General features: G+C 41.6%; 3 protein-coding genes across 4 annotated transcripts in view; 1 reads left to right on the top strand and 2 right to left on the bottom strand.

The window, feature by feature from the left end:
* Positions 1-137: 137 nt before the first annotated feature.
* LRRC66 (leucine rich repeat containing 66) lies at positions 138-8,200 on the bottom strand. The gene is made up of 4 exons (XM_050710697.1): positions 7,708-8,200; positions 5,213-5,382; positions 4,067-4,397; positions 138-3,291 (listed from the first exon to the last, which is right to left on the bottom strand). Exons 1-4 carry the CDS (start codon positions 8,198-8,200, stop codon positions 557-559), a joined length of 3,729 nt encoding a protein of 1,242 aa, XP_050566654.1. The 3' UTR covers positions 138-556.
* A 426-nt stretch (positions 8,201-8,626) lies between these two features.
* Positions 8,627-18,646, bottom strand: SGCB (sarcoglycan beta). The gene is made up of 6 exons (XM_035554634.1): positions 17,740-18,646; positions 15,509-15,718; positions 14,409-14,594; positions 14,104-14,295; positions 12,793-12,924; positions 8,627-11,731 (listed from the first exon to the last, which is right to left on the bottom strand). Exons 1-6 carry the CDS (start codon positions 17,761-17,763, stop codon positions 11,528-11,530), a joined length of 948 nt encoding a protein of 315 aa, XP_035410527.1. The 5' UTR covers positions 17,764-18,646; the 3' UTR covers positions 8,627-11,527.
* SPATA18 (spermatogenesis associated 18) overlaps positions 18,552-22,541 on the top strand; it is a 19,067-nt gene continuing 15,077 nt past the window's right edge. Inside the window, exons 1-3 of one of the 2 annotated variants that reach the window (XM_035554611.1) lie at positions 18,552-18,750; positions 21,052-21,157; positions 21,265-21,380. In XM_035554611.1, coding sequence (XP_035410504.1) covers positions 18,664-18,750; positions 21,052-21,157; positions 21,265-21,380 — 309 coding nt within the window. In that variant the 5' untranslated portion in view covers positions 18,552-18,663. The remainder of the gene's footprint in view (positions 18,751-21,051; positions 21,158-21,264; positions 21,381-22,541) is intronic. The other variant, XM_035554620.2, reaches the window with a different exon arrangement.

Raw genomic sequence — 22,541 nt, 5'->3', positions numbered from 1 at the left:
AATAGCAATAATGTAATAATTTCAATGTTACATTTATTTTAGACAGAGAAATAAAACAGTGCATATCAGTGAGAATTTCCGAAGGAAAGTAGTATCTTCGTAACTATAATAAATAAGAAAGTGATTATATACTATTACTATAACTCAGCAAAACTTTATTAACACTTAGAACTACTAAGTAGTTTACTCATTTGAGTATCCTAGAGTTGTTTTTCATACCCCCTACCCGTTTTTATTTTTTTTACACACACATACCCTTGTAAGCACAAGCCCATAGTATCTGGTTTATTTGTACACAGATGTCTGTGTTAGCCTGAATTACCCTTTGGAGTCAGGGCTTTTCTAAAACAGATGAGTCCAGGCTTTATACATCTCAGGGTTAGGTCTAGTTCCATACCTTGTTTTTCTGAAGTTAGAGGCGGATAGTTGTACTGACAAACGACAAACAGAGAGAAAAACCCATGGTATTCAAGTTATTAAAAGCCAGAGAACTTCATCCTAAGACACAGACATTTTTGCACCTGTTGTATGACAAAAACCCTGCAGGAGCTTATTGTCACACTTCTGTGTCTGAACTACTGCACTCTGTTCTGCTTTGCAACATGACTGCAAATCCATCAAATGCTCTTTTCTTCTTAGCAAAAAACTGGCCCTGTCTGGTCTGAGGTTTTGGAATGAGTTTTTCACTTGAATGTGGGAGGCTGACAGCTGTTGTATAATTGTTCTTCAGTCCTGTCAAAGTAGTGCCATCCTCCTTCTCATTGGAATCAGTGTTTCTGGAGTTTCTATCTCCTGTACTCTTCTGTGGGAATGAGCTGTGTTGTAGGCTTCTGTTAAAGAAACTGGATGGGACTGATAAGGAATACGGATTCTCTTCACTCGGATCCAACTGGAAATACTTTCCTGTGTTGAAGACTGGCTCTGTTTTCCCAGAAGATTCAATATGCACCAAACCTGCCAAAACACTGCGAGGCTGCATTTCTTCAGGAGAGCTACAGTTGGTGCTATCCTGTAATTCTATGTGTTCGTCATCTTCTTCTTCATTAAAACTTCTTTGCATTTTATCTTCCCAAGTCTTAGTTGTGTTCACATGCTCACCCTGTGGTAACGAGTCTTCTTTCTCAGTGATAAACTTAAAAGGCTTTTCGGTTTTGTCTTCCATCGGGGATTGAAGAGGTGATTCATTGCTGCTTATGCTGGCACGCAGTACAGCTGCTTTTTTAACAGTTTCATTCGAACCAATATCAACGGGAGTAGAAGTAAAATAATTGTTCTCAGATGTACTGCTGTTTTGTCTTAATGTAACGTCCCCTTCATCACGATCACTTTCGGAGGAACTCCCATCCGTGAGCTCTTCTGTGCTTACCTCTGGAGCATGCTCTTTCCGTTCAGTGGGACTGGATCTGAGGAAATGCTTTGGTCCAATGGGAAACTGCAGCTGCAAGTCAACATCCCCAGGAGTATTTTCTGTATCTCTTGCATACATGGGAAAAGGTTTTAATGAAAGTAACGTGTTACTAAAGTCTGTATCATGTTTGCGGGGAGAATCTAAAATAGAGTTTTGTACTGTTGACTCTTCATTGGTAAAATAGTCAAATGTTTCAGAAACTTTTTGACTCGAACCAATTGAGTCTGAATCTGACATGTTTACATGATCGCTATGTTTATCAGTGTCAGGTGATGCTGCTTCAGGCTTGATAGTATCTGACCCATAGTAGTGATGTAGTAGTTGATAGTGTCTGACCCCATCAGTAGTGTTTTCAAGATTTACATTGTGCTTGTCTTCATTTTTTCCAGCATGCTGAAGTTCAGCAGCGATGTTTGGATGCTCTGGCAGTGCTGAGCAATAAACGCTTCCATTGTCTGTAGCAGCTTTCTCTAGTGACGGCTGAGGGGCCGGCAGGCTGCTGCTAGCACCAGGTTGTTCCAGTTCAAAATCTTCTAAGGAGCTCCCATCGCTCATTGTGAATGCAGTCCCTTCATCTGAGGAACTGTCACCGAAGAAATCTGCTAAATGACCTCGTTCATTAGTACCTTCTATCGTACGGTTGTACTGTGCATGAGGAGAGTTTTCTATTTTTCGGTAGTCACTTAAATTCTCAGTCTTTGTATCTCTCATACAGTTCCTAGATAAAGTAAAGTCTCCTACATCACTGGTTATATTTATATTGCCATTTAGACCAAGTTCTTCATCACATCTTTGCTTTCTGGGCATAAATTTTGCTGTGCTTAGGGGTTCATTATGTGAAACGATACCTTTTCTTTCAGGAGAGTTTGGTGCGGGCTCTGTAATTTCAGACTGCAGCTGCTCAGCGTTGTTTCTCACCTTGCTGTTCCTAGAATCCTGTGCACTTGTGTGGGATTGTCCTCTGGGAAGTGGAATGCCAGTTTCTCTTGCGTAGGATAAATCTGAATCTGAAGAGTCGATGTGAATCGAGTAAATGTCGGCATTCGTTCTGCTGGGTATGGGAGGGAGCCTGCTCTTCTCTAAATCTTCATAATTTGCATGTTGTGAGTGTTCCCATAATGAAGTGTCATTGCTTATTAAGTTCCTTGGTGTTATTTCCTTGTTGTTTTTGTTATCTGTCCTTGCAGAAGGTTGTCCGAAGTTTATGTATTCGGAATTGCTGGAATTAGCTTTGATGTCTGAAAACACTGGGTCTTTCTTCATGTTAATCTTCTTACTGTTTTGGTTTGGGTACTCTTCAGCATTCGGTGTGTGCAGCATGCTGTCAATAATACACGCATACAAATGATCAGTGTCTGTAGGAACAGTGCGTGCGCGTTTTGAAGAATTCTCATAAATAGCAGACGGGTTTTGCTGCCTGTTTGGGGGTTTGCGTGCATAGCGCTCTCTGCTCAGGGTTTCATCTGAAAAAGCTTCATTGGAATAAGTATGTTCTGAACCTGTACTTTTGTTTCTGCGCATGCACATCCACAGGCGCACAAGGTAGGGTCTAGCAAAAACACCCAGGCAAAAAGCACAAAAAAACGTAATGAACACGGAGAGGCAGATGGCCAGGGTAAAGTCTTGCTTTGTTCTTTCTTGTCTAAAAACAGGGTTAGTGTCCCGGGTTTTTCTAACCAAAGACGTTGAAACCCGTTCTTTCACCTGTACATTGTAGATGAGGTATTTCTTCTTCGTTGTATTAAAAATACACATATATAATCCTTCAGCAGTTTTTTCGGCATTGTGTATTACTAAACTGCTCCTTTTATCCAGTGTAATGTGAGGAAGACTACTTTCCTCTGAAATCCTGCCTTTAGGTGTCCACCAAGAGACTCCATTGCCTGAAATAAAAGAAAACACAAATGAAAACGTTTTTAAAAGTAGAGGATACTTGGCCTGCAGGGGCAGGTTATTTGTATAAAGTGGTACTCTGACCTATCTGTGATAATTTTAATGTTATTTTTATAAAAGTCAGTTTTCTTTGTATCCATAGTTACTTGACATTGTGCCAAGTGTCTGTCAAACCATCGGCATTTTTTCTTTACATTTATAATACAGCACACGTGGTGTCTTAATAGCAGACTTTCCAAGAAAACTGGTGTGGGTGAGGGAGGAAGTCACTGAAATGATGTATGGTCTTGGTCCCGCTAGAAACTGCTGCTGGCTCTACCCTCTCACATGCAAATACACTTTCATTCTGCAGTGACTGAATACTAGAAACAATATTGTATCCATCTCATTTTTCTACGTTCACCCAGAATTACTGCCCCACAGCTATTAATCACAGTAAGAGGAAAGCCTGTTCTGTCCTTTGTTGCATTCAGTAAGCAAAGTACACGTTTATATACTACATACTGAAATTTGTGTACGATCGGACGTTAGTGTCACTTAGTAGTTTAATGTTACAAAGGAGATGAAGACTTCTTTGGGAACTAGAACTTACAAATATTCTGCTGTAATACTTTCTACTTAATTAACTGGCACGTTAAATTCTTGTTCAATTAGTTTTAAAACAGCATCCTTAGAAATCCACTTTTCCAACCAGATTTCTTTGATCATTCTGCATGCGTTCGGATGTCAGCAGCACATAATGGACGGAGTCGCTGTTTTACGTACCCCCTGTGTTGTCTGTGTCACAGCATAGCACTGACGTCTGCCCTGCTGGGATTGCAGCCGTCTTGAACAAAATGCCCTCGCTGCAGTTCAAATGGAAACTGGAAAGGTACAGTACAGGTTTCTGTGAGTTGTCGGCAGATTTACTGTGTGAAGTACGCAATTTTTTCCTCATGGAGTCGGAAAGAAAAGGAATTAAATGTTTGAAAGCATTCAGTCTGCAGTTAAATATCCAGGAATTACTTGACAAGTCCACTTCAAGTTGAAAGATGTTCAAGTGGATTATTATCTGTGGTAGGACGGTTGTCAAAGCATTGTCACGAAGATCCACGACCTGTGTGGAAATAATTCATTCAAAATTAATTTGATAAGCCTTAGAATGGAGTCTGAATTGCAATAGGAACAATAGCATTTATTTTAATAAACAAGCATTTGAAAGAAATAGGAACAATACATCTGATTAACATTTCAATAATATTGCACCAAGCTTTTTGATTTAAACAAAAAGAAAGGAGTGTGGTATGTTTAGTAGTCCCTTCATTGCACACTACGTCTGTGTGACTGGGAATCTGCAGGGCTTGCACCGTGGGGTGCCTCCTGCGTGATGTCCCTGGGTGCAGGAGAGCAGCCTCCTCACGGGATTTTTCAGTTGTGAAGATGTCCTGTGTTTTTTCATGACTCTCTAGCCTCCTTGGAAATAGCCTCTTCAGCCTTATTTCCTCTGAAACTCACATGTAATTCTTTCTCAGCTTGGCTGTGCCAAAGTTGATAAGGGCCCATGACAGCATTTTAGGGCTTTGTGTTTCTTTGAGAGTGGAAAGGGTGTGTGTGGGTGTGTGTGGATGGGTGCGCACGCACACGGAAGGAATGAGGGAAGAAAAGGAGGTGTATGTTTATGCCAGTTATAGATGGGTTTGTGGCATAGTTAAGTGGGTAATTTTGTGGTTATATTTTGTATATTTACAAGTGTGTGTTCCTGAATATACAAACAACTATTTACATGTAAATGTTATTTAAACTATTTGCGTTCATTCATAATTTTATACTCTTATCATAATCAGACCAATATAATTGTCACTGAATAGTTGATTATTAACAATCTTTAATGGTGATTAGCAGAAAACATAGGAACAGTTGTAATGGTGCAACCTGTAAGTTGTTGAGACCCTGGAAGGCATCTGGATGAATTGTAGTTATCTTGTTGTTTTGTAGGTAGATGGTTTTCAGCTGTGAACAGTTCTGAAAGTCATTCAGGTCAATCCGTAGTATGCCATTGAACGACAGACGGACAGACTGTAAGGATTGCAGCAGTCCTAGCCCTAGGAAGAGCAAAATTATTTTACATTTTGTATTCTTGTGTTCCTGGGTGTGCCAAGTAGCTTTTAAAAATTCTTTGCAAGGAAGTTCATTCTGTTACTGTCTACTGCAAGTAGTGGCTGCAGGCTTTGATTTATCATGCCTTTTCTGTTGAACAGGTATCCCATCCTAAAAGTTGTATAGCGTCAACAGCAGGCATTTTAATGTATACACAATCAGAGCTTTTTTTTTTTTTAATTCACGTGTCCATAAAAGCAGTAACATTCCTTCATGCTGTGAAAATCATTTTGACTGATCTCTGTACTCTGAGCACGCTACTCGGGAGACTTAGAGGTGTGGAAGGAGGTGCGTGAAAAGGTGGAATATACACAGTTTATAAAATACAAGCATGTTAACTGCAAATAAAAGATGGAAATACAGAAGGTGATATGATTTCTCCTATTCACTGCCGGCTGCACATTCATGCACGTTTCTCATATGGGGAATTACTTGAACCATATTCATAGGACATATGGCTGACTGAAAACAAAAGCACGTTGTTGCTTGTGCCTGTCTGCCTGTGAATTCAGCATGTCAGTATGTTTTACAGCATATCCTAGTTACGACAGCATCTGTCTTGCATAACTAGTTCTGAATGCTAGAGATCCCTTGTTTTTCTTACACACTGCAGGGAGCCCCTAAAGCTCTAGCCTGCAAGTTCCAATGGGAAGGCAGGCACCTGAACGCTCAGCGTCACCAGAGCTTTGTAACACCTACATGTCGCTCTCAAGTGGTTTCTGGTCATAGAGCATTGCTGAGAAGCCGCTGCTTCTTAAAAATGTTGCCCTTGGTGCCATGCGGTTTATAGGAAATCTGTAATGCCTGTCTGCTGTTCTGCTTGCTGAGTAATTGATCTCCGGGTTTGTTGTGAAAAGCGGAGAGAGTGATTCATTCCTGCTGTAAAGCTGGAGGTAGCTGATAGGAAAGGCGTTCAGAAGTGCTGGCAGTTCCATCAATTACTCCTTGTACCTGGATGAAGAATGGTAGTTCAGGTGCAGCCCTGAAGCTAAAGTTATGCCAGAAGTACACAGTGATACAGCACTGGTAGGTAGCAGCCTGATAATCTGGAGCGTCAGCTGTGAGAAAGGTTTCTTTATGGCCCAAACCCTCTGCTTTAGGTCTGTGTTTTCTCGCAGAGTCTCCAGTACAAGAGCTTTAAAACCAGAATACTGCTGAAGTATTTTAGAGAAGGAAGATGAAGCTCTGAACATGCATTTAACTGAGTGTGGGATTTAAGTACTACTTGAAGTGTGGTGGTACGATGCACAGCAATTTGACTTTTAAGATCTAAAAATTAAATTTTGACTCTTAGAGAAAAAGGTTGATCTATGAAAAGGAGTTATATTTAGCTGTCAGAACAATCAAATCTGCATCAGTGTATTTTACAATACAAAGTTTTTATATTTTCCATGTGGGAACCTTACAGATACTGCAAAAAATGAACTGAAAGTTTCCTGCATGGCAGAGAATTACTTAGCGTCAAAAAAGACGAAGAATGACAGAACTTGCAGGACCCTGTGTAATTGCAAAATTACTCCCTTCCAGTTTGTTTGATAGGTGTGGTTGTTTTGTTTTCTCCTGGTGTTTTCAAAGTCTAAAGCTAATTAATCTGATAGTAGTATCAGGGACTGACTAAATACAGCAAACAGTGTGTAGGATAGCATTGCTTGTACTGCAGCTTTCACTTCATTTAAACACTTTTTGGAGAATGTGGATCTTCTGTTTATGAAGATACAGACCATCATAAAGGCTGTGATGCCTAGCATGCTTCAGTTACTAAGAAACACTTCCTAAAACGTTAGCAAAGCCTTAAATCCGTCTCTTATTAATAGAAGGTGTCACTTTGGTTGGGCAGTAGCAAAATTGCTTTGACTGAACAAAGCATTTTCCTGTATTTATGAAAAACCGAAATTGGAGCAAGTTTCATTTTGAAGACTATTGACTTTCTTCTGAAGAGTAGTATGAAATTCCTTATCTGAAAAGGATAGATGTTAAGGTTTATGACTGACTTATGAAGGCGGGTGTTTTTCCAAAGATCCTTATTTCCTGTTCTATACAAACAAGGAAAATTATTCCTGTGCTTCTCGGAGGAGAGATTTTGCTCATACCTGACTGACATTAAGTGTTATGATTGCTAAGACTGTATTTGCATGCAGGTGAAATTTGGCCTCACCTTAAACATAACTAAATGAGACAGTCATATTCTAACTTAAGTAACACGTACCATATCATATCCACAACCACCTTACTCCTTGGAGTGAGATCCTTAAAGATTTTGAGATGCTTACCTCTTGGAACTGCATCGAGATAATTTTTTTCAGCAGACAATACTTTCAGAGCAGGCAGGAAGTGATGGACTTTTCCATACATTTCAGATGCATGTGCAGCTGTAGGTAAGTCTAGCGTGAGGGTGTTGATGGAATTACCGTTGAGGTTGAGAGTTTCTAAAGCGGGTAAATTTCTAAAAGCAGTTATGGAGAGTTCAGAAATCAGGTTGTTACTGAGATTCAGATGTTTTAACATCCAGTCTTCATTTCTCCCATTGGCACACAGTAAAGTTGTAATGTTGTTGTAACTTAAATCAGCTGTTATCGCTGTTTGTGGTATATCTTCTGGAATAGCAGATAGTCCAGTAAAAGAGCAATTCACTGAGAAGTTCCCATCCCACCGGCAGTCTGAATGGCGATGTGCATTAAGAAGCTGCTGTGACTTGGTTCCCACTGATCCAGGAATGTGAAAGTAAAGGACCACAGCTACGACACTCAAATGAAGGTTATCCATAGTATCTACATATAAGATGTGAAATTATGGTAAGTTCAGCATAACAAGAGTCCAAATAGGGAGGCGGAAATACTTGGACGTTAAAAAAGTCAACACTGAAGAGACACCCAACCCATTACCAGTGTTCTGTCTCAAACATACAGTTTTGGCATGGTAGATATTTTTCAAAAAGCAAGTTCAGAAATCGGTAAGCTTCCCCCTCCCTCCACCTCTCCCAAAAGACAATCCAAACCTTTTCCTTCTTTTCCAGCCCTTCAGGCAAGAAATGCAGCTTCTCAGGTACTCCCAACCTAAATGCAGTAGAGACTTTTGAACTGTAACTTCAGGTATCATATGCAATTACCGCTGAGCAAAGTCCACTAGCTATATAATCCATGACGAATAGATGTGGAATGATATTCATACTTACAGTTAATAAAACACTAGTTTCACTGTCAATAAAACGTCTTTTAATCAGAGACTGTATTATTACAATAACACTTCAAAACCACAGCTGTGTCTTAGAATTTAGTGTTTCATTTCAAAACAAAGATCAGAAATCCAATTGTCTTCCACCTATTGAAACAACAACCACCTTTACAAATGCTGAGAATTCATCACATGGAATTTCAGCATAACCAGTATGGTATTTTGACACAGAGCATGTAGAACGTACTTTTAAAAACAGAATCTCAAGTGCATCTGTGGGATTTAAATAAACAGTGTGCCACACAGTGTTTTAAATAAGCATAAAAAAATGTACTTTAGGCAGAAGATAAAAAACAAATTACTGCACAACACAGGGCATATATGATGTCAACATTTCTCAAACCGTATAATGAAGGCAACAAAATACATTAACACCACATGAACAGTGGCCAGCAAGTCAATAATTTTTATCACTTGGTATTTATATGACTGGTTTTGCTACATTTGACTAAAAATCCACACCTCAAAATCAATTCTTCGGACCATGATTTAAAAGTACCTTTGTGACGCATCGTTCAGCTATGTTGCATATAGTATTTGAATAAGAATTCTTGATAATTACAGGTCAAGAATCCCATCCGAACATGTAGGCATGACAGTATTAACCAAAGAAGAGCTATAATGTGCTCTTCGTGAGTACTTGACTGAGGCAGTGTCTGTTATTGACCAAATTCTATTTCGGCTTTGGAGGATGCTGCTGCTTATATTTATGTATACATGAATATGTACGTGTCAGTATGAATTAATGTCAGATATGTATGTTAGTGTTTACGTGTATATGCATAATATATGAATATAAGCAGCATTATATACAGTACATATATATATATTTGCATATATATGTAAGTAAAGTGACAAACTGCCATTGTCAACTGCGTGAAAGTTCTGAAAATGTAACCATTTTATTTCCTGTTCCTAATTTAAACATTCTAATTGGGGTACTACTTAGAGCACCAAAGGTTTTTAAAAATCTTTATTGAAGTGACTGATAAAATATTAACTGCACTAAAACCATGAAGTTTATGAAGGCAGTATGCAAAATGTACCTTACTACTTTCTCATAATCTTTCATGTGAGTAATTCAATGGCTTTTGCTGCGTTTTACCCCATTTTTGTTAGCTCCACTGCTGTCCACCCCCCAAAACCCCAGCTACATAGCATCAAAATCTGTCTTTGCCTTTAACCAGTGAGGGAAACGTGACTCCTCTGACCTCCAGAGCAGCCTAACGCCTGACATAAAGGTTCCCCTCCAAAAATCACGGCCACCTGTACACATCCTGCACCAGGACTTACTGACTTGTAGTAAATGCAGGAATTGGGACCTCAGACAGGAACTTCTTTGCAGCAGGAGCTGACTTGTCCTTTTGTGAAATTCTGTGTACTCTAGGAGCTATAAAACAAGGGTAGGTAATTTATATTCCCATAACAAATGACCAATTCTGAAGTTAATGTGTAACATTTGCACAGCTTTTAGGAAGAGAAGTGCGTGCTTAGCACTTAGTGTCAAAAAAGTACTTGCAAAGTCACCTTTGTGGCCTTCATTATTAAGGTTGTTTGATTACATTGAAAAAAAACACCACCCACACACAAAAAAAAATAATTTCAAACTGAAAAAGATACATGGGGGAAGGAGGAATCTTACAATGAGCTAGTCTATTTTTAGTACAGACCACAACTTTTGCCTCTACAAAGGCAGTTCTAAGGCAGTAAGAGTTTTTATAAGGCCCCAGCTCACCCTAGACAGTTTCACTGTTGACAAATCCAGATACAGGTGTATTTCCTCTGCTGTAGTGGCATCCAGTACCATCACGTTTAGAATTGCAGACCCGCAGTTTAGCTTCAGAATTGAATTATCAGGTGCTCAGTAATGCATCAGTACTGACGTTCACAGGAAAAAGAGACCTTCGATGCTGCAGCATCTTAGATGCTGCTGCTTACGGTCATGCTTCAGATTATTAGCTGTTGAGTAATAGATTCGTACACTGTTCCCATTAAAGCACCCAGGAAGACACTTTTTTGGGCACCAAGCAAATTATCAGTCCATCTTTGAGAACATACTTTATAATAAACACATTTTATAAATACTTCTCATAAATTAAGCAAGTGTAGAATCCCTAAATTCCACAGACAGGATGGGAGCTCAAGCAACACTTTGGTAATTGCAACTTTCACTTTTACCAGCTAGACTGTTTCAAAACTGAAGTTACATTTCCATACTCCATGTTATTTTGCAAGTATTATTTGAGCTAGCTTATTTTTTTTTAACAATGTGAGCATAGATGACAGAAGTAATGCAATATTATAATGTACCATTAGCCAATCTGCCACTAGCTTTCTTTTAGTACACATACAGTAATCCACATAATTTTTGGGGGGAGATCATTACAGCAACCTTTGGCAGTAAATGATGAGAAGACAAAAATTTGCCACTTCAGCCATCCTGTGGAAAAAATCCACATCCAACAGTAAATAGACACTCCTGTTGAAGTACTTCAGATTGCAGTTGCATTCTCAGCAATCCTCAAGGTTTTGGGATATAGGGCAAAAAACCTCTTTTAGGGGCAACTGAATCCAGACAAGATTGTTGCTAAAATCATGTTCTTTAAACGTATTCTACAGACCCCAATTCAAAAAGGTATTTCAGTGTGCATGTAAACTGAAAGCTTACTAAAACAGTGCCACTATTATGGCTAAGAGGATGATGACATAATACTGTTGAATGTGAGTCTGTGCTTAAAAATAGTATGTAATAAACATTAGTATAAACTCCTGTAGAAACAGAAATCCTGGAAGGCATGCAGTTACTTCTTACAAATATATGTAAACACAGAGAGAGCTCTCCTGGTAGTGCTTTCTGGTTTAGTGCGTAGCTCCACACGGATTGACAGACGTCTGACAACCCATGTTATGACCTGTCACTTGAACCTTGAACAGCGTTCCATCTGCACACATACAGAGCTTGAAGCGCAGCCAGTTACCATTGTTAAACTGTTCCCCATACGAAGAACTTGGCAGTCTCGATGGGCTGACCATCACAGTCCCATTCAGGATAATGCTGTTTTCCTATTAAGAGGGAGGAGAAAAAAAAGTATAACTTCTTAGTTAAACAAGGCAGACTGTTTTTAAAAAGGACAAGCTGGTTTAACCAATAAATGACATTTTTAAGATGGCTGTAGAAATCTACAGAATAAATAACATATAGAATCATAGAATGTCTTGGGGTTGGAAGGGACCTTAAAGATCATCTAGTTTCACCCCTCCCTGCCATGCGCAGGGATGCCACCCACTAGATCAGGTTGGCCAAGGCCCCATCCAGCCTGGCCCTGAACACCTCCAGGGATGGGGCATCCACAGCTCCTCTGCGCAACCTGTGCCAGCGCCTCACCACCCTCTGAAGAATTTCTTCCATATACGAAGGTTTCACTGTTTATTTTTGCGAATAACACCCACCAGCTTCTCTATTATAGCCAATGTACTTTGCCATTCCAGTGGTAGATTGATACTGAGAGAGATTGTAGTAGTGCAGTAGACAGTGTTTCACTTTACAAACCTATAAGCAAATGCAGTGAATTTAAAAATATGTATATGAAATGGGAATCAGTGTTTGAATTCATCCGTGAAATTCATTCACATGTGAAATCAAAGTGCATTTTTCCCCTCCTTGAAACTTTTCCATCATTCTATATGCTCTGTGTCGTTAATAATCTCCAAAAAGCTTAAGTGAATGCTGTGAGCCTTGCTGTGACAGTGCAGGAAGGCAGTGCTCCTAATTTTAGTCTCTGCTCCTCTGTCAAAGGTTGCTGTCCACAATAAGGCCTCCAGAATGGAATATGTATTCCCTTTGGTATTCATTTCAGTGCAAAGACCAATAGCTTACCTTTAATTGCTTTGTGGGTTTTTAGCGTCTTACAGAATTAAATCACTGTTACCTAAAAACCACTGAACCACTAATTAATAGCTAAGTAATAACCTACCTTTTTAAAATTCTACTAAATGTGCTGACCACAAGTAAACTTTTATGCCTATTTTATATAAAATTTGAATCCATACAAAGCTACAAGAGTTTACTGTCAGCTTGAATTTGAAACTAAGACATTCAAAAAAGGCTGTTTTGAAATACTTACTGCTTTAAGTTCCATGTTACCCCCCATTCGAAACTCAATGGTTTTGCCTGTGATGAAAACGCCTTCATTTCCACGGACAATAGCACGTCCATCAACCTTTATGTTTAGGTCACTGGTTGCATTGCTAGTAATCTAAGAATGTAAACAAATGAAAGTATTAGAGATCAATGAAAATGTACCACTTGGGTTTATCTAGGTAATTTTAATTGCCTTAAGAATGTTACTCAACAATTTAATAAAAAAACTTCAATGTATTTTATGCCCCTCTCACGTTATGCCTATGAAGCTTCTGCCCATTTGTTATTTTCTACATTTATGTCTATAAACATGGCTTACTTAATTTTGGAAGGTAAGTAAAATTGTTTGCATATTGTTTGATTGTGATTAAAATGATTTGTATGACAATTTCATGGGATGTGCAATTAACACTGCTAGCAAATGCAGGCTTCCTTGTAAGAAGTGATTATGTAAACGTATTCTTCTCTTTTTATTTAATCTATTCCTCTTACATATATAAGGATATAGTTGTTGTTTTTCTCTCCAGTGTTTACTGTTTGTTAGCCTGCAGAGATAACATGAAGAAGATCAAACTGAATTTTCTTTTTTGTTCCTATAACACACAACTCTCTATAAAACCACCGATACTGCTTTGCTAGTGTTACAAAACAGAATTGTGGGCACTGCTGTCTAAAAAGCCTTTATTATGAGTGATGTTATGAGTGCAAGAAATTTCAGTCTGACATTAACTGACATTTGACATATATGCCTGCCTACCAGTATGTAGGTTTTTTAGTTCTCTGATAAATCAAGCATATTTAATGTAGCAACCAAACTAAGAACACGTTTAACCTGGAAGCCATGAACTAACACAACTCTTGTAATGCTGTGATTGTTCTCTACACTTCCACTCAGGCTTTTGAAATTCTGATTGTACTAATGTTTATCTCCAATAGATGCATGAAGTTCTGGTGGCTACTTCTGGAAGTTCTTACCAGAAATAAAAAAGCTTTCCATATAAATTTTATTTCTGAAACAGTTATCCATGTACAAACAAGTGCATAAACGCTTGATAAAAAGTCACACAGGTTTTCTAATCCTGATAACGGAGCTAGCATGGTATTCCAAATGTCATACTCATGTAATAATGTCAGTTTTCATTCCTAATTTTTAGCATCAGTTACGTTTTCACAGCTGCATTTTTAGTCAAATTTCCAAATATGCTTAGAAGTAGTATTTTTTTCCTTATTCTACAGCTAGGGCAATTCAGTAAGTAGCTTTTAGAAAGAGTTTTAAAAGTTCAAAATGACATACCCTCTCCGTAGAGGCCTTTTGCACATTCAAGATTTTAACTCCATTTGGCAGATGAAACTCATGAGTTTCATAGTCTGTGCTGAACAGTGTGTTTTGTGTCCGGGGGTCAACAAATTCCATGCCAATATCACTGGTAATGGAAGTTTTGTCTTTTTCCACACTAAGCTTGGTTGTTCCTTGCTGAAATACAATCTGCAGAAACAAAGTATTTTAAGTTAATGATGTTTCAAATTTAATGTTTATTAATAATGCAAGTGCAATTCCATAGTGTTGCTCTCACACTTTCAATTCGTGATATAACTTACAGGCTGATTATTTCCAGTGATCACCAAATCTTCATTACGTCTGCCTCCTACAGTGCTTTTATATAATGGATGTATAACACCCATGTCAGAAACTTGCTTAAACCGCAGTAAGCCACTCTCATGGAACTCCATACTGTCACAGCCATTGGGACCGATTCGAATCACAGCCCAGATAACAAGTGTAATCTGAAAGAGAAACACACATTTTCAAAGATTGCTTTGATTGCTTGGACAGTCTCACAAAAAGTATTGTATGAATTAGATGTTTTATTTGAAGTAATTATTAATGCTAGCATTTAAGTGAGCTTTTGGTATGAATTTACTTTAGTGTGTGCAATTCCTACTGGAAACATCAGAATACCCGTAATTATTAAAAGCATTTTCCGTGACTTCTACACTCATCTGAAAAGGTAACTAAAATATATATATAAAAAAATATATATATATATTTATATATATATAATTGAAATTAAATCATGTCCTTAATTAATCTTTGTCCCATTTAAGGGTAGCCATGGTATCATAAGCCAAACAAATTTCCTTAACAAAATATCTCAGCTTAGAATATATTTACTTTTGAACTACAAAAAAGCACCTTCCGATGCTCATGTCTCATTACAAAAAAAAAATCCATTGCTTTTCTCTGATTAAGCAATAAAAATGTGGTATTAACAACAATGGTTTCAAGTGCAGTGGCTGATTAATTCTGAATGCTCATGTGCTGCTCAGTTATAACACATACAATATTTCTGGTTTACCAGATTATCCCAAATATATTTGTACTGCACTAATAACACGTTGCACATTTGGTGTTGTTGAGTTCAGAGGAGGAAGAGTTTCAAGGTTCCTTCTCCTCTGTTTCATAAATTGTAGGTTCCTCATGGGACCATAATACTGAAATAATGATGACTAAAATGGTAAGATTCTTCTGTCTAATCCTGCTCAGAGTACAAAGGAGCAAAAAGGAAAGGAGTAAGATGAGAAATCTCCTTTACTATGTTTTAAGTCCTTCTCAGCCATAGTGGAATAAGTTTTCTTTCTCTAATAAAAAGACAAAATAGACATCTTAACATTGCTTACAGCCTAAGTATTATACTCACAATCAAATTGATGACAGCCAAAATAAAAAGAAGAACAATCACACAAATGGCCAAGTTGCCTTTCCTGCCACGTAAGCCTGTCTTATGGAGACGGTCTTCATCAATTGGAATGTATCCAGCTTTAAAGTTACTGTTGTGCTCCTTATTAATGTTCCTTCGTTCTACAGCCTTCTCACGCATAGATTTCTTCACCGGCCCATTAGAACTTTGCTGTAGTACAAAGCATAGGTTAGCTGTTGTAAGGCATGTAAATCCACCAAAACGATCCATGTGTATGTAAGCAAAAAATACAAAATGGATTCGTGGAACTTATTAGATATCATATTTAGAATTATGCTATTGCAGTCTGCTACTGTGTACTTATAATATACCACCACTGCAATCTCCTCTAATGCAATGGCTAAAATTAAAATCCATGTATTTTCAGACAATTTGTAAATTGTTTTTATATCTCATTTTTATCATGACAGGAATTACAACTCTGCTGCAATACAAAAAAAAATTAGCTGTAATGAACTTCATCAGGCTTTTACCTCTTGGGGATGATACGGAATACAATCCTGCAGGTCATGTACCAATTAAATAGGATTTTAGTTCCCTCCACACTAATGCAGGAGAGTCTTGGGGAGTCTATCAAAACATGCAGGAAGAAGTGTGGTGGACACAGCTTTTAAGTTGTTTTGATAGCACGAGGATTGCATTCAACTTCTATTACTTGCATGCAGTGTTACAAAAAATACTGTAAAGTTTCAAAGCTTCATGGGGAACTTGACCATCCTAGCTTTAACTTACACGTTTGAAGTAATTAGATTGCAAAGTGTGCCCCTACAATTTGACAAATTAGCACATAAAGGAAACTCTTTTAGATATTCATTGGGAACAAAAGCCTGATGTATTTCCATAACTTTGTACAGTATTTTGTTCCACCTTTCTTGAATAGAGCAGGTTGCAATGCAAGGGTCCAGTTCTTTGAAGAAGGGGCTTGATCTTTTTGATGACAGTAGGTTTGTTCACCTGAAATTAATCCTGAAGCTGCACCTTATTGTAAATGCATGTATACATACTGATGGAATGGGTAAAAATGTCTTCTATTTTGTTCAGTGGCTGAACAAGGAAATTGTATTGAGAAAGGTGCTTGATCTAACAGATTTATGAAGGGCTTCCTCGGTGACATGCTTGAAGCTGCTGTAACCCTACACAACTCACAACTGGTTCAGCAGGGAAATGGAGAGATGTCTGTACTCTGGGGAATAGGAAGTTTTATACAACAGGATCGTAAGTATCATGTCCTGAGATTCCTGGAAAGGATCTGATGACCAGATAAAAATCAGACGTAGTATTTCACCCGGTAATGCAGGACAACAGAAGACTCCAGCAGGACTGGGAGAATACTGCTGAAACATTACTGCTGGACTGAGTGCTGGAACATCCACGCTGAGTGAACATCCAGTGCTTCCCGAGGCACCTGGGACTAGGTGAGTCCCCACGGGAATCTGGGCCATCCTACCCGCTGACACCACAGGATTGCAGGTCCATGTACAGCCTCGCTCTTGCATGAAGTCCTGTGGAGATCCGGGAGCTCTCAGAAGATAAGCCCTTGCACGGCTCTGTTTTTTTTCTGGCTGTAGCTCACGTTGCGTTGACGGCATCCCTGTCCCAGCCCTGCAGCCGAGGGACGATGACAGCCAGCCCTTCTGACAAATTTAGCTTTCACTGAAGCATGCAAACTCAGATGCTCAGGCCGAGACTGAATTAGAGCTTATGTCTTATTTATACATCGCCACCAAGCTACCGTACTTGCACACGCTAATTCGATGACTCACGCACCAGGTCTATTTATACTGACCGAGCAACTCACGGCTTTGAGTCACAAACTAGCGGCTGACACCTCCTCGCACAGAGCCGCTACGCTTCTGTGCAGAAATGTCACAACACCTCGCTTCGAAAAGGGAAAACATTTTTCCCGTTGGGCGGAACGGGACACGGCTGGGACGCGCCACCCGCTCCGCTTCAGGCGCTGCCCAAGCCTCGCTCCTCCTTTCCCCCGGCACCAGCTCTCGTCACGTCCACGACAAAAAGTCAAGATATTTTTTTGGGGGGGGGGGAAAGACGTTTATTTGACACCGGGGAGCTGCGCCCAGCCCAGCCCCTAGCAGCGAAAATGGCGGCCCCACCCGAGGCCCCCCTCACCCGGCGCGGCTCACCCCGGCCCCCTGCCCGCGGGGACAGACCTGCTCCGAGGCGGCCGCCGCCATCTTCCTCCGCTGCCGCTGCGGCTGCCCTGGGCTCCCCCTGCCGGAGGGAGGGAAGGAGGGAGGGAGGGAGGCGGCGGCGGCCAGCCCCGCTCGGAGACCCCCCTTCGCTCCGTGAGGTGAAGGTTTATGGCGAGCTCCCTACTGCCCCGCGCTGGCCGGCAGCGCCATGGCCCCGGGGGGGGCTGCCTGCGGCGCCTTGCTGCTGTGTGCCCCGGCTCCGCGGAGAAGCACTCGGCGGGCTGGGGATTTTGGTCACTGGAATAAAAAGATGGCAAAAGGCGACTTGGAAAGTGTCCACGCACAGTGAACGGTCCCTGCAGAAACGCCCACACCTCTCTGCACTCCGCGCAACAGGTCCCTTCGCAAGCAAGTCACGGTGTTTCTGTGCATTTAGCCCAAATAACTATTTTTTTTTTCCACACTGGGAAATGCCATTTTAGAGTGCAGTCTGGGGAAACGCCACGAAACGCTGCCTCCTACGCCGTCGCCTCCTCCTCAGTCCCACACCCGCGGGGTGCCGCGGTGCTCCTCGCCTCGTCCCTGCAAGCAGAAGCCGCAGGGCAGCGCTGCCCCAAGCCCTGGGTCATGCCTGGCCGTGCCGTGCCATGCCGGGCCGGGCCGGGCCGTGTCCCCGGGCTGCCGTGGCTGCCGCCCCGTTACCACAACGGAGGCGCGCCCTGCCCTCGTCGCCGTGGCAGCCGGGCCGGGCCCACGTTACAATCGCTGCTATAAACGCGGCGGGGCCGCGACCCCGCCCGGAGCGGCGAGCCCGGGGCTGGGCCGGCAGAACCAGCGGCCCCCGTGCCGCCCGCCGAGGGCTCCCGGGGGGGACGGGACGGGACAAACCGAGCAGCCCGTCCCAAGCCCGGCCCCAGCCCTCGAGCGAGCAGCCGGCCAGCCATGGCCGACAGCTTGAGGAGGCTGGTCAGCGCCGAGAGCTGCCGGCTGCTGCAGGAGAAGCTGGAGGACTGGTACCGGGACTACGAGGTGGGGACAGCCGCGGTCCCCCACCCGCCTCGGCCGCCTCTCTCCGGGGCCCCGCGGGGCAGCAGCGCCGTTTCCCCGGCAGCCGGGAGCTGCGGTGGTTGCCGCGGTGACAGCCGGCCCCGGGGCCCCGAGGACACGCACACGGACACCCCGCCGGCTGCTGGCACCCGCTGCTTCGGCTGCCTTGGGTTTATTCTGCCCGTGGCAGTGTTCACTGGAAGCAAAGATAGGGAATTAAAAGTGATGTGCGGGCTGCAACAGCCAGGACGGAGTCAAAAAGGAAAAGAGTTCTGTTGTACGCGGGGGGGTTGCTCAGAGGGACGGTGGGGAAAAAGGTGGTCCGAAGTGGGAAGCGTGTGAGAGCAGGGTCAGCTGCTCCCTGAGACTCCTCTGGAAGAAATCTGCTGCCAGGAGGGCTTGAGGAGGAGGGAAGCACGAGAGGGAATGGCCTCCAGTTGCACCGGGGGAGGTTCAGGTTGGAAATGAGGAGACATTTCTTCTCAGAAAGAGCAGTCAGGCATTGGGACGGGTTACCCAGGGAGGTGGTGGAGTCACCGTCCCTGGGGGTGTTCAAGGAAAGGTTGGACGTGGTGCTGAGGGACATGGTCTAGTGGGTGACATTGGCGGTAGGAGGATGGTTGGACGAGGTGATCTTGGAGGTCTTTTCCAGCCTTAACAATTCCCTGACTCTGATTTCAGGGACAGGAGAGAAGACGGCTGGAGGCAGATGTGACAGGGTGAACAGAGGTTTAGGGGTGAGAGAACAGGAGATGGGCGTAACAGGAGACCAAGGAGGTGGCACAGTGGAAGCAGGAGAGAAGAGTTTAAATTTAGGGGAAGATGAGGCAAGGAAGGGAACTGAGATTTGAAAATCCTAAATTCTCTCAGCAAAAACAGTCTGGACAGGATCCTCACCCCTCTATCCCCATGTCTCTGATGCCTCAGAGCACTGGCCGTTGTCATGAGCCTGTAGCCATCCACCGTGCGCTGCAGTCGGTGAGTGAGGGTGCTGAGCAGAGGTGCAGCCTTCTCAAGTCAGTTCCTCATATGTAGGCGTTACAGTGCCTGGCAGCCTTTCTGCAGGATGCATGGCAAAGGACAGGTCTAAGGAGGAGTTTGAAGGTAGCTGGTAAAGACACTGCAGAGTGCAGGGCACTGGAGGAGGGAGAACAGAAGCACTCGTGTTGAAGTCTTGCAAATGGATGGTGGAGGTGGGCTTTGGGGGCGGCTGATGGTAGCGGGAGCTGAACTCTCCATGGTAAAGGAAGGTAGGTGAGGGTAGTCCCCGAGGTCGTGGGAAACGAAGACGAGCAGCTTGAGTCTGCTGTGGTGAGAGGAGCTGGCAGATGGGAGCACCATGGGTGTCATGTCAGTGTAATGAGCTGGAAAAATGCAATTTGCGGTAGTGTTCTGGTGGATGTTAGCAGGGCGAGACTGCTCCTTGAGGACAGAGGAAAGCATGCTGCAGCCATCACAGTGCGAGGTGACTGGGGCATGGGTGAGAACTGTGCCTGTTTTCAAAGCTCCTAAAACCCATATGGAGCCATTAAAGCCTAACCACGTGGTGAGGGATCCGAGTTGAAGGCGATACCCAGGTTATGGATAAAGGTTAAGGTTGTGGGTACAAAGTGTGTGTGTGTGTGTTTTTTTCCTGGCAGGTGCAGTAGCATCCTGGACTCCATCATTTTTTTTGAATTGTGTTTGCTGAAAGTGGTGCAACTTTACTGTTCTGTTGTTTCCTTGGCTTAATGCTGGGGTTTGCCCATTCTCGATTATTTTTTATTTCACTTGATAACTCATAAAAATCGAGTAAAATTGCATGAAGGCTTTGTGGCTGTTGATAAAGGAAGATAACAGCCTTATCTATGTTCTTGCAGCTAATATATAAAATCGTAGTTCGGGCTGATGTTTTATTCATCTAATAATCTCACATCTTGTTATGCTAAATTCTGTGTTGAAAGATTTTAACACATCTTTATGATCTTTCTTTTAGATTTATTTGTGGTTGCATCTTCTTTATTGCTGGGGAAAGGAATACGTTTTCCCCAGTGGTGAATTAACGGGGTGTTAGGAGTTCTGATATCTTGTCTGTGTGCCTATTAACAACGTGAGACTTTTGAAGATGAGTTTTCTAGTTGATGCAGTCAGAAAAGGATGAGAAGATGTAATTATAGAAAACAAAAGCAAAAAGCAACAAACAAACAAAACCCCCCAAAACAGCCCTTTAATGTTGTGATTGTAACAGGAATCGTTCTATGCAAGAAATCCCAGGCAGATATATTAATACACATTAATTTACAGATTAATACCTGTGATCAGAATCTGAACCGATGCTGTGAAATAATAGAAATGAACTCTGTGATTCAAGGGCAGCTCTTCACAATCCTCAATGAAACATCTCGAGAAGGTAAATCAGTGCCTTGTCTGTACTAACACATTTCACGTGTCATCTTTTTCAGTTCTGTCTTCCTCTGTAGGTGTTCTCACAATTTCTTAATGCTTGTATTTTCTTAGGTGGGCATTATGCAGGTGTAGAAACAATAAAAACTCGTCTTCTGCCATGGCTAGGAACTTGTTTTTCCTGTGCTACTTCAGGAGGGCTCTTTGAAAGTGGCCTCTCTTTCATTCAGGTACGCAGGAAATTTATTTTAAGGGAATAGAACGGTGTAAATTTATGCCTGCAGGAGAGCATTAATCACTTTCTGTTAATAATAGCATCCCTCCTTGATTTTGCCTAATGAAATATGTTATTGGTTGCTCATGGTGACAGCTATGTTGTTGCTCTGTCTCATCTTACATTTCCTTTGAATGGGAAATCAAAGAGGTCATTACAGTTTCTTCTGGCCCTCCAGAGCTTGTGCTGTTTCATAACAATGAATGGCAACATGGATGAATCTTCTTGGTAAGAGAAACAATGGTTTTGTACAGCTTTCCTTTTCTAGGCAAAGAATTTGGCTACATTTACACTTCCAAAGATGTTATAGTAGCATTTACACCATATAACTGTTGGTAAAAACTTATCAGCATATGAAAATCCAGATGTAAGCTGAAGGTGTAAGACCCCGTGCTTTCATCTGTGAGCTCCTTTTATTTATTTATTTTTTTTTGAAGAAAAATATTTTCTTTGTATCCAAGCATTATAATAATCTCTGGAAGGGAAAAAGAAAGTGCTCATAGCCATCATGATACCACCACATGCCTGACTTGAGATCTGGAGTTAGTAAGTACTTGGTATTTACTGAAAGGGTCATATCACTAACACTTCAGAGGGGAAGACAGATCTGCTGTTGCTCTATGCTTGTGTGCTTTGAAAGAAAATAAGAGTGTAGGTTGATGCAGATGACGGGAAAATATTGAAGATCTTGGGATCTGGCAGCGATGTTACCATGCTCTCCAACTTCTCATTTTTAGACCTCTTATATCAAAATCTTTCACAATTAAGATAAGGACAAATGAAAAGTAATATCCCTTAGTGGATCCCTCAGATTCTAGGGTGCTGCAGGAGTAGGGTTCTGACAAAAAGCAAAATGTAAAATTAGGGTGTTACTAAATGACTACGTACCTGTTACGGATTTGTCATTGCACATGACATTCAAAATCTAAAGAAAAGCCTGCTGCACAGCTGCCTATTTAAATCTGGTAGTATGAGTCAAATCTGTAGGTTGTTAAAGGCATGGCTACATGTACAGCAGTGTGCTTCTTGAATCCCAGTAGATGCCTGATCTGTTCTTGTAACGTTTTCTGTTATCCTGTGTACATGAATGCCCAAAAACTTTACTTGAGTTGATGGT

Source organism: Cygnus atratus, chromosome 4, assembly GCF_013377495.2.
Source record: "Cygnus atratus isolate AKBS03 ecotype Queensland, Australia chromosome 4, CAtr_DNAZoo_HiC_assembly, whole genome shotgun sequence".
Taxonomy (NCBI): Eukaryota; Metazoa; Chordata; class Aves; order Anseriformes; family Anatidae; genus Cygnus; species Cygnus atratus.
This window is presented reverse-complemented; position numbering and strand designations above follow the sequence as displayed.

Coding starts and splice junctions, on each gene's coding strand:
- LRRC66 (XM_050710697.1), bottom strand. CDS start 8,200: ATGGATAACCTTCATTTGAGTGTCGTAGCTGTGGTCCTTTACTTTCAC. Junction 5,383..7,707: donor TCTCGATGCAGTTCCAAGAG/GTAAGCATCTCA, acceptor TGCTCTTCCTAG/GGCTAGGACTGCTGCAATCC. Junction 4,398..5,212: donor AGGGTCTCAACAACTTACAG/GTTGCACCATTA, acceptor ATTTCCACACAG/GTCGTGGATCTTCGTGACAA.
- SGCB (XM_035554634.1), bottom strand. CDS start 17,763: ATGGCGGCGGCCGCCTCGGAGCAG. Junction 14,296..14,408: donor TCACTGGAAATAATCAGCCT/GTAAGTTATATC, acceptor TTGTTTCTGCAG/ATTGTATTTCAGCAAGGAAC. Junction 12,925..14,103: donor AAAAGGCCTCTACGGAGAGG/GTATGTCATTTT, acceptor TTACATTCTTAG/ATTACTAGCAATGCAACCAG.